The 12177-nt window shown below is 38.3% G+C and overlaps 1 protein-coding gene across 1 annotated transcript in view; it reads right to left on the bottom strand.

Annotated features, from left to right (window-relative positions):
- The window catches only part of NUP160 (nucleoporin 160), a 1498284-nt gene that overhangs the window by 1215137 nt on the left and 270970 nt on the right, over positions 1-12177 (bottom strand). Inside the window, exon 8 of the mRNA XM_044082750.1 lies at positions 8083-8197. Coding sequence (XP_043938685.1) covers positions 8083-8197 — 115 coding nt within the window. The remainder of the gene's footprint in view (positions 1-8082; positions 8198-12177) is intronic.

Below are 12177 nucleotides of genomic sequence, written 5' to 3'. Positions count from 1 at the left end.
GTCATCTCCTTCTGATTTTGCCTCTGTTCTCTACCAAACAATCGGAAGAATAACCATTCCAATCGTTTCCCCTCTGATGTTGGGACATGGGCAGGTTGGAAATTCTTCTGGATCTTTTCAATGGGGGTTCCTCTACAAACTTCATCTCAAAGTGGATCATCAGTACTGGTATCCATATCATGCAATGTGTTATCTTGTTTAAAGCCCAACTTCCTAGAACCTTCTCTGTACTGCCAAAGGCAATGCATAAACCTTTTTACTTCCATATTCTTGAAAGTCTCTAAGGCCGCGGTGGTGCAGCGGTTAGAGGCCACAGTGGTGCAGCAGTTAGAGGCTGCAGTGGTTAGCACTGTTGTCTCATAGCAAGAGGTTCTCCCGTTCGATTCTCGGCTGGAGCGCCTTCTGTGTAGAGTCTGCATGTCCTCTCCTCAGTCAAGTGACGTTAAAGACTTGCAGGTAAGTGCGAGCGTGAATGGGCGTGCCTTCTTTGAAAGGTTGGGCACCGGGCTGGCAACTCGGCACCATAAAAATCCACTGCCAATCATGAGCGGACCTGAGTTCCGCTGTGGTGACCCCTAACCAGGAAAAGCCTTAAGACTTTTATTCTTGAAAATCTCTAGCCAGTTTTCTTTTCTTATCATCTTTGCTCTGGGTTGCTTTCTGGTCAGTTTTATAAAAATAACCCAGAATCTTTCTTATAATTCTGAAAAAGGAGATCCTCGCAAATATGATGGTCAAGGATTTTAAGGAGGTCTTCTATATGCCTCTCAGATCTTTACCACACTTCATCAGACTCTTACAAAAATCAAACTATGCTATAATGAGATAGCACAGTTAAGCTAAAAAACACCCTACTAAAACCTGTTGCCAGGCTTTAAAAAACACAACACTGGCACAAGCTACCACACTACTTTCTCCAACTCATTTAACAGCCTAAAAATAATTTACAAGCCAAACATAGTTGAAACTTAGCCCCCTAAAAAGACTCCTTTGATCAAATCTTTGATCAAAAGACTAATTTATTTATTTTTTTTATTTGACTTTTGTTAACTGGGATGGTCCAACTGGGCAAAACCCTTTTTCAGTGGAAGCCCAAGGAGAAAATCTCCACATAATTTCTACTAATCACAACCAGAACTTACAACTGGTCTTGCCAATCCTTGTACTCCAACTCAGGAAAAGAATTCCACATCTTGGAGACCATCACCAATCAACACCAGAAAACAATCCAACCTACCCACTTTAAAAAATTCTACTCGAACATTTCACCAATTCACAGTTTTGCCTCTGTACATCCCCTGGATAGGTTCTTCACCCCCTACAACTGTGCCTCTGTCATATGCAATACTTCATTCACTCCACATTTCTCATACTTGCATTCCACTTTGCTTGCATCTAGGTAATTTTCTTCACTGTAAGCATGTTTTCTTTTGCAACTTCTGTACTCTACAGCTTCTTAGAACTCATCTTCTCTAAACCCTGCAGTCTCTTTGAACTCATCTTTCCCGTCTTGTTTCTTCCTACATTCTGTAAAATCTCACTTACAATACTTCTGAACATTTCACTAATGTACATATACATTCTCACTGCTAATTTAAGTCCCAAACTGAATTGCAAAATGCAACTATTCTTCTAATAGAGCTAAGGATGGGACTCTACTGCAAAAAATGTGAATGCTCTACAATAAGCTGTACTTCAAGTTATGCTTCTGTGGTAATATCAGAGGTTTTTGTTTTGCATACTATGATTATTACAACATTTCTGCTACATTCTCAGTCATTGCTATTATGTATTAAGCCTTGCACTACAAGTTAAACAACCAGCTTCTAATTGTAAGTACTGCTGTAGTGACTTCTTGAGGCTTTTCTCCCCAGGCCTCCACTAAAGCAGGGCTACTTAAATCCAAATGGATTTTCCTAGCAAACAAAATTACTCAATAAATAAAATAAACAAATGTATTCGGGGGGGGGGGGGTCTAAAATCAAACTAGCCAAATTACATTATTACTTTCATTAAATGTCCAAGTAGTCACAAACTGAAGTGAACTGACTGCCAGCAATTTAGGGCACAGAAATGAATTAATAAAAAAGAGGGCAGAGGGAATAGCGTGCTCCGAGTGAAGTATAAGAAAGATTTTCCCATGGGCAAGACTACAGTCACGGTGTCACAAGAAAACCCAATTATCGCAAAGGGAAAGGAGGCGAGAGTCAAGTACAATCTGCAGAGTCACAGTCAAGTGTGGCTACATTTCAAGAAGTGTGCTGACATGAAGAGAAAGCAAGCAGAAGAAACTTATAATTTTTAGACATGAACATGGGACCACTCAAACACTGTGGTTGCGAGCGTACCAGTTTCTAGGGATGACTGTAGTAATTGCAGATCCTGCAGTTGCAGCACAGAAAATTAACGCTATGAATGTTAACAAGCTGCTACTTGTAGTCCAGAGTTAGACTCTCACCTTCCACCTGCATATTGTGCAACTTTGAACAAGTTAGTTAACCGAAAACAGTTCATGTGGATCAGTGCTCTTCTCTGGTTAACAAATAAAAACTGTAATACCATAAACTACATAAATGTTTAGCAAAACAAAAGTTATTTATATAAAAATGGATATTTATTGCCCCTCAATCTGTCGCTACTGATGGGTTATTTGCTCTTGTGGCAGATCCAAGGCAGCAACTTTTTCATATAGATGCCTTTCCAGAATTTGAGCTCCTCCCCTTTCCCATAATGCAGTGCATTCCTACTGCTCCTTGGAAAGACTATGGCCCCATCTGGTACAATGTTACTAAAGAGGCATGGTTTTAGCTCTTCCCAGGAAGGACAATAATTTGGAAAAGGGATGGTAGGCGGGTCTGTCCAGACAGAGGGACAATAAGAACTCACTGTTATGGTAAGTGCATTACTTTTGCATCCTATATTGTCCTCAGTCATTTTTGACTGACGGAGCAGAATTGTTAGCTACTTTCTTCCTGGGTACCATCATCACAGGATACCTCTGAGAATAACAGAACCAAAAGACGTTCTGGAACTCAACACAGGATCAAGTTTATAATGCTTGGCAAAAGGTGTACATTGCTGACCATTTTGATGCAGCATAGATGTGTGTGTGTGTTAATATATATATATATATATATATATATATATATATATATATATATATATATATACACACACACATACATATATATATATATATATATATATATATATATATATATATATATATATATATATATATAGACATACAGACACACACACGTTCAAAAAGGTCATGGAAGTCAGGACTGACACTGCAGAATGTGCTTTTGGTTTGACAACCAGCTTTATAGGCTTTAGGTCCTAGTCTCGTTTGGAAAGTGGTCACAAATTTGGTTGTCTTTACAAAAACAATTTGCCCTGTGAAGACAGAAAAAAAGTTCCCCATGACAGAGAATGCAACATACATTCTTTTTTGTGTGGTTTGGGAAGAAAGTAGTTAAATGGTTTGCTTTATTGCTGCTTCAGATGCAGTCTTGGGAAATAAGGTAGAATTTGGTCTGAGGGAGATAAAATATGGTAGTTTGCAAACTAAGGCATGACGTTCCAGTATTCATCTGGCTGAGGAGATAGGTCTTTGTAGTAAGGTTTTCTAGGTGAGGTATTTTATAATACAGCTTGAAGTAGACTTGAATAAGGATCGAGTAACAACTTGTAGTACAAAAACTGTCCCATCCGGGGGGGTGGGGTCCTTGATAGATGTGTCACATCTTTTGGGAAGCCAGACAATTTAGATTACTGCCCTAATGAAAATTTTAATAGTGGTTAGCTTAACCTTAATGGCTGAATAGCTGGAATAGAAGCCAAACACATTAGCTAGGGACTGCAATATTGAAGGAATAGCAACTGAAAAGGGGTCAAGTTCTTTGCATACTGCCCAAATGAAGAACCTTTCTCAGACTGTTTTTGAAAGGCTTACTGATCATCACTGGAAATGGGAAAAATATGCAGTTAGTCTGAGGGAGTTCAAGTCTACTGAGGCTGGCTGGATGGGTGAGATGGGAGATCTGGCTGAGAATCTACTAACCATGGAGGCTGCGTTAGGTGAAACCAGGACTATGAGAGCCAAATTTGCCTTGGTCAAAAAAGTGTTAACAGAATAAATTTTGTTTTGCAGAGAAATTTTCTGCAGAATTGCTTTCATTAGTGGAAGAAGGGGAAATGATTTCAGCAGATTAAGTGGCCAAGCTGGACTACAGCATCTCTTGGTGGCTGCTATGAAGGATGACTGCAAAGAGAGTTGCTACCTTTTGTGTTGATCAGGCCACTTTATGGCAGCATATTAAGGTGCAGTGAAGCTTGAACTGTAACAAAGCTAACTGTTGTCATTATTTTATGCTGACTAAGCAGCACTTTTGCTGTTTATTTTTTTCAGTTTTATTCTCCATTAAGTGTGTTTCAGAGTGTGAGTGAGTCAGTGTACACGTGCATGAAAGCAAAATCGATTGAGCCCTTATTTTATATTCAGTAAGCAGCACTTTTGCTTTTTATCAAATGGAAAATTAAAAGAAACATAAAAAGAAGAAACTAAGAAAAGTGTGTTTGTGTGTGTGTTTATGTTTCTGTCTGCATGTAGGAGTGTGCGCGCTTGCATGCATTAAAGCGGAAGTGTGCTTGTGTGTGAATGAGATTGATCGAACAGTGGCAAAAATAGTTAAAAGGTAGGCATACCCTTCTCAGCCTCTTGGCTCAAGAAATCTGGATGAAGCCTAAAAGAGGACAAGTCTCAAAAATCAGAACAGATTTTTAAAATTGCTGTTATAAAATTATAAAGTTGCTAGAATAAAAGGATTTGTTTTAGAATGCACTTTCTGAAGGAAATAAAGTCTGAGACTCAAAAGTATGCCATTATTTAGGGACTTTAATCCCCAGTTACTGCCAACAAACCACATTTCTGAGTAAGGGACCAAAAAATAAGTTAAACATCTGGACATTCTTTGAAAACCTTATATTTTGGATGTAAAATACTTCCCCCAACACCACTTACATATTCTACAGCATGTTTGAGACATTAGGTGAAGGAAGTATTTTACATCAGAAATATAAAAAGCAATACAGTAATAAAAAAGACTGTGGTGGTGGTGCTGCGGTAACGTTGTCGCCTCACAGTAAGACGTTGTCCCGTTCGATTCTCAGCTAGAGCGTCTTCTGTGTGGAGATGTGCGTGAATGGGCGTACTGTCATTGAAGGTTGTGCGTCAGGGCCGGCAACTCGGCATGTAAAAATCTACTGCCAATCATTAGCGGACTGGAGTTCCGCTGTGGCGACCCCTAACCGGGAAAAGCCGAAAGACACAACAACAAGTAAAAAAAAAAATATTTTACAGGCAGTTCTTTCTTCCAGTGTAATAATGCCCTCCTGGGTGGGTGTTACTTTGTAAATAAAGCCCTTCCAGGGGTGTAGAGGCTCTGCTCCTGCGGAGTCTGGCCTCAGAACACCCCTGGGCATGTCTTATTTAAGCAATAACCAACGACGTGGTGTGGTATATTGAAGATTTACCCATGGTTGGTATAGTTTAATCACGAGGGCGAAGCCAGAGTGATTAAACAAAGCCAGCTGTGGGTAAATCTTCAATATACCACAACCACGGAGTCGGTTATTGCTATTATACAATGACATTATTTAAGAAAAAAAATACTTACTTTTCTTAAATAATATCTTTGTATAACGGCGGATTACTGTTCTTCCGCCAGTTGTGGTATACTGCTTCTTCATTTTGATGTACTGCCCATGCATATGGAACTTGCGTTCCCACGCATACCTAGTACATCAAGGCTTTGAAACGGAAGCAACGGAGAAAAGAAAGTCTCCGTTGCTCCATTTTCTCTCTCTTTTTTTTTTTTTTTTTTTTATTGTACAAAAAAAGATTTGGGGGCAGTTTAAACCAACGGAAAAAAAGTCTGGGCGACCAGACCTTTTTCCGTTGGTATATTGTAGGATTTACAATGGGCACCCTGGTTGGGCTGGCCAATCAATGTGCACATTTTAGAATATTAATAGGGAGGAATTGTATATTTACACAGTAACACACCCTTGTTGGGCATCATTGCTTGCTTATGAGTAGGCTTCTAAATGCATAGGGAGACTGTTGGTCTATCTAAATTTCTGTGGGATGTAGCCTGTGGAAATTTTTGAATTTTTTCAGTTAATGGCAGAGTACATAGAGGCCTGCACAAAAGGCTGTTATCCAGATTTATTACAGGACAAGCTTCTTCAGAACTGTACTTTATTTTTTAATGGTGGGCAATACTTACTAGACTGTCAAGTATGAAAGGATGCCCTGTTAGTGGGCGTCTCGAACTTCTGGATGGTTAAGTAATGGTGTTGTGAGGGCTGAGGACAAATATTACAATTTTATCTTAAATCTTTTGGTATTTGCCCATATACTAGTGAAATGAAAGGCAGTAACAGAAAGCAAGTGTTTAAAGCTTGGTTATCAGGAAGTTTTTATCAATTTTTTAATAGGTGTAAGATTTTAAATGCAAGTTTTACTTTGGTAAATACTTCATGGGACTGCACCTCTATGTGAGAAAGGAAGGCCAGGAATTAGTCTAGTGTAATGCCTAGGTCTTTCTGCTATATGACAGTAAGGAAGGGTTGCCCTTTTGAGTAACACGTTTAAACGCTTAGCCTTTGATAGCTTTATTTGTACCTCTCAAAAGAACAGCTGTTTTGCAACCATCAAAAGTGACAAGCAATGAGAAACACTTCAAAATGTCAGCCCTAATGAGTGATATGAGGGACAAGTGATGTGAAAATAAAGCGAATAGCAGGTACTCAAATTAGGACAGCAACAGATTTCACAATTGATGTAAGGTGCAACAGTTTCAAAGATGGAAGTAAACAGTACAAATAAGAACACTGTTCCATTTCTGAATGAAAACAGGATAATATTTAAGAACCCTAAAACTATAGCTATTTAAATTTTTCTTGTTACCCACCTAAACAAGCCATCAAGTTAAGCGGCCCCAAGTCTGCTCCTGACACATCTGCTATACTTCATTTACCTGAAACTACAGCAATGCAACACATTCAACATCAAAAACTTTTGCAATTTCCCCCTTAATCTACAAATCTCCTATTTGTTTTGTTTTTTATTTCCTTACCCTTTCAAAACTGAACAAAGCATATTGGCACATATTAGAACACTTCAATATAATAAGTATATCAGGTCTTCACGGTTATTTATTTATTTAATTTTTGTTTACAGCTGTTAACACATTAATTACTAGCTTTTTTTGCCTAAGATTGCACATCAAGGGTGAAATTTAAACTGAGTGATCTTTTCATCCATCACAATCAGTGGTGGGCAAAAATTCTCTCTCACATGCACATCTTCTGTTCTCTCCCTTCAAACAGTTAAACCGGAATCAAATAAAGCAGTTACATCAGAATTAACTTGTTCATTCCCCCAGTGCTTTCTCTCCTTTGCAAACAGCTTGACATCATTCAACGTTGTCCTATTTAAAAGATAAGCCACATGAATTGTTCTTTACTTTACCTATGACCCTCTCTTCTGCACTGTACACCAGAACCATGTTAGAGATGGTGGCCGTAGCTCTATTATCCCAAGCAAAGATATTCCACAATATAGTTTCCATTCCTATGCTCAAAATAAGCCAATAAATTCTAAGCCTATTCCTGCCTGGCACATGAGAGACCAGGGTTTGAGCCGCTGATGGGGAGTAGCTGTACTTCTGGCAGGTAGCGCAGACGACTGCTTGCTGTGTGCCCTTGAGCAGGTCACTTAACCATAAAGCACTTTAGTTCAATAGTGAAACTGGGCTACACTCATCAGTGGTCTCCTGGACTGCAAGTCTACTAACCACCTATGAACCTATTCCCATTGCTCTGAACTGTTACTACAGTGTAGATCAAGTCCTGATTAAAACAAAGGAGCAAATGTCACTCAAAATCTGTAGCATGTGTCCAAAGTACAATACTGCACATCAAGTCACAACAACAGACTTGTGCTTTATGACCTCCTTCAATGTCACCACCACAAGCAAGCTATGTGAAAATAATGAAAAGTGTTCATCTCACCTTATATGACCACATTCGAAGTCTGTGGTCCTGGCAGAGGGCAAAGATAAAGGCATCATATTCCAAGCAGTGAACAGCAATGCTGATGGGAAGATCTGAAGGTCCCTGGTCGCCTCTAAAGAGGGGGAGAAAATAACACAAGCATTCAGAACTGTAATTAAAAAAGTGTTTTTGTTCATTAGGTAAAAATACTCTAGGTAAAAATACTCTAAAGGGCACTATTTTCGGGTATGATACGTAACAGTACATAAATAATGCAAGGTAGAGATAAAGGAAACACTACAGGATAACATGATAAACTTTTTAAAAGCACAACGCTATACTAACAAAAAAGGCACCCTTTAAGTATTTAATTGTACTGCTACACTGAACAGGCAATAAAACATAACTATTTCCCCATTATCTAGTAATATATCCGGTAGCCAATAGACGTAAAATAAATTATCAAATGGTACAAATGAATATAATTCCCTTACAAGGATGTAACAAGAACAAAAGTGAATTTCACCAAAATACATAAACCAGTGTGTCAGCGTGGTTTGTTTTCATTTATACAAATGTATGACTGCTTGTGTCATAAGTGATGGTTAAATAAAGATGTTTCTCGTTTAAAATAAAAATGTCAGGAATTGAATAATTTATGCAATACTGCTTAGATTCAATGATATATAGCAATATATGTGAAGCATAATGTTTGTTAATTTTAACTTGTTAATACAGTTCGATTACTTTTTATAAATGTAAATGTGCCTATGTCACAAGTGATAATTTAATAAAGGTGTTTAAAAAAAAAAGTACATAAACCAGTATGGAAGGCTGTGTGTGTGTGTGTGTGTGTGTGTGTGTGTGTGTGTGTGTGTGTGTGTGTGTGTGTGTGTGTGTGTGTGTGTGTGTGTATATATGTATAAAGGCCCAAAAATAGGGACAATTTTTAGTTATTGCTCTTAGAAACTTTGAAAGTTGACAGAATAACAGATTTTGCATTAGCATGAATTTTCTAAAGGATATGAAGTTGGAAACCCAAATGTCTTTCATTATTTCCTAACTTCACTCTTTAATGATTTGCCACTAATTTGCCAGAAAACCCCAAATTTTATGAAAGCAGGACCAAAAATATGAGGCAAAACGCTGGACATTCTTCAAAAATCTGTACAGTCGAGTGGTTCACTGTGTGAGCACGTTATACAGATAGCATGAGAGAGACAGATTGGTTTTAGAAAAGGAGTATGGTGAAGTTCAGTTGGGACAGAATATCAGATAGTGGTTGGAAAAATATTTAGAGATGCACATTACAAAAATGGGATTGATGCTAACAGGTGCTCTGTACATGTGACAGGAAATATTTTGTGCGAGCACTTTAATGATGCAAAATTGGAAGGGCATTCCATGAGAAAATAGAAAGCGGCAGCTACCATTCTCAGAAGACACACTTGGTAAAGGGTGTGGCTGAAGATCTGGTCAAGTGTTGTTGGGATGATGTAAAAGGAAACTTGAAAGGGCAAGAGAAGAGGTGCATTATGGACTCAAACTCCTAGCCTGAAAGCCACATCTTAATTCAGCACATGAAGCTTCTCACATTTTATTTTTTTTTATTTTAAATATAAGCAAAGTACAGCTTACACTAGAAGCCTCATTGAGGCTTGTCTTTCAGCCTCCAAGCACTGCTACCTTCCTTAATTCCTTGTAGGGTAACTGTAGTATTTTCAATGATGTTCATGCTAATGCATGCCAGAGCCCCAACCCCCCCCCCCCCCCCCCGTACACGTTGCTGGACTTGTCAGAGTCCAGAGAGAAGGAATAGTGCATTTAACTGAATACAAAGATCACTGCTGCAGTGTCATTCATAATAATTGGAATCAGCGACAAGAAAGATTCAGCCCTTCCTGCTTAACTTCTAGAGTTTCCAACTCCACCAGAGAGGGTGTGGTCATTCCCCTACACACAAGTCATCAGTACGATGCATAGCAGAAAAACAGACAATAGTCTAGTCCATCTTCAGATACTTTTTGTGTGAACAGAAATATCAACAAATGTACCAACAAATTGAACATGATGAAAGAAGACTATGTTTTCCTCCAGAGGGAAAAGGAAAGAGCAGATGATAGGAATAACAGCATGTAGATCTCCATCTCCAAGTCTGCCATTTCCTAGCACTAAAAAACAGAAGGACTTTGAGGGGTGATGGGAGGAACCTAAACTGCAGCAAAATTCTCTATATTTTAACATTTACTACTAAGGTAAGTTTGCATGCACAACTGTATTATGTTCATCATAAAAATAACCACTGAAGTGTAATTTACAAATGTATTTAATTTTGCTAACAGAGATAGAAAATAGGTCTCAGGGGGCTGTTTATTGGTTCAGCCCAGCAGCAAAGTACATTCACATAAAACTGCAATCATTCAATTAACAAGAATCTACACAATTAATACAACACAGCTGAGAGGAAATTATATACACAACACAACTGAGAAGGTGGAAGAAACTGGATGGGGGGAGGGATAAAGAAATAGTTGTGCAAAAGATTAGAGAAGAAAAATTTATAGAAGCATGAAGGATATGTTATAGGGTTGGATAGTTTAAGAACATGTGGACAGATTGCTAGTAATATGCAGAGAATGGAATTGGGGTTCAGTTAAAGATCATGTCTAAATGTGCAAAGCAACTTTTATTTTTTGCTTAAAAAGTTTTGCCCGTCTCTTTATGCATGCAAACACTTATGCAAAAAAGGATCATTTTGTAAATAAAATTATTTTAAAAACTGCTTTCGAAATATGGAAATCTAAAAGTACACAGCTGCATTTATGGCATTAATATTCATGGGCTGGGCAGGGGAACTTGTGTCACTTTGGGTTTCCAGTTGTAATTAAGCTGTATTAGCATGGGTAAGTAATTGTGCATTACTTAACATAATTGTCAAATTGTTAAATTAACAGTGTGGCAAAAAACGAACCAACTAATCATTAAACATCCGTATCAGAAGACAACTTTAAATGCATTTTTTAAATGCAGCAAAATGAACTTTTATTTTCACACAGAAAGCTGTTCAAATGTATAAAGATGCATGCAAACACTATGTGGAAAGTAAAGTTTTTTTTGCACATTTAAATTTGACCTTTAATTCAGACAGTTGTAAAGGTGTTTTTGGACAGGAAATGTTAAGTGCTTAACAAATATTGTGAAGGAGGTGTTTTGGGTAAAGGGGTAGAGATTCCCAGATTTGTGAACAAACAATGGAGAAGCTGTGGTATGTGCAGTGAAGTTTAGTTTTATATTTGTGGAGGAAGTTTATCTTGGAAGGCAGGGATCCAAATTTATAATAGAAGGTCCACAGAAATAGTTTGCCTGTGAAGAAGGGGAAAGACTGGGGATTAATTAGTTTAAACAGAGGAACTAGTGAGAATATGACGTGTTATGGAAAACCTGTGTGCTTTGAAAAGAATTTGACAGTGTTTTTTTTTTTTGTTTTTTTTTTGATAAAGCGAGGACTCCACGGATGTTGTTTGCAAAAATTTGTAAGGAGGACAGTTTTCTTTTTTTCTTAAGGCAGTGGCCATTAGTGAAATCCATAACTGTTATACCAAAAGTATTCCTTTGCCAATGTATGCATTAGTTTCAGAGAAGGAAGAGCATCTTGTCCTTTGCGGAAGGGATGGATTAAGGCGGTCAGAGATAGTATGTCCCTGGGGAGGATGACGTGAAAATAGACAGTCTCAGGGAGCCGGTGGGGGGGGGGGGGGGGGGGTAAACATGACAGATATTTTCTTTTACTAAGAAGAATGCTGGATCAAATTCTTCTTAAATGTCTTGATACAGGCATCGGGGCCAGTGGAGTCAAGGAAGACTGACTGTAGAGGGGCCAAATCCAGTGTGGATAGATTCCGATAGATCAGAGGCCAAGATTGGTACAGAGGAGTCAAGAACTTAAGCACTAGAGGAGACATATCTCCAAAAGCAACAAAGCTATTAGAGCCAATCTCAAACAATACTTCTCTGTTGTCACCTTCTTTGCTCCGAAGGTCTCAGAGTTGAATGGATCACAGAAATAGTCAATTTTGAAGACTACAGGGCTGTTAAAGCCAACAAAGATGTGCT

This window comes from Protopterus annectens, chromosome 9.part0, assembly GCF_019279795.1.
Source record: "Protopterus annectens isolate FY-2018-M chromosome 9.part0, PAN1.0, whole genome shotgun sequence".
NCBI lineage: Eukaryota > Metazoa > Chordata > Ceratodontiformes > Protopteridae > Protopterus > Protopterus annectens.
Note: the sequence above shows the minus strand (reverse complement) of the source record. Positions and strands in the feature narration are given on the sequence as shown.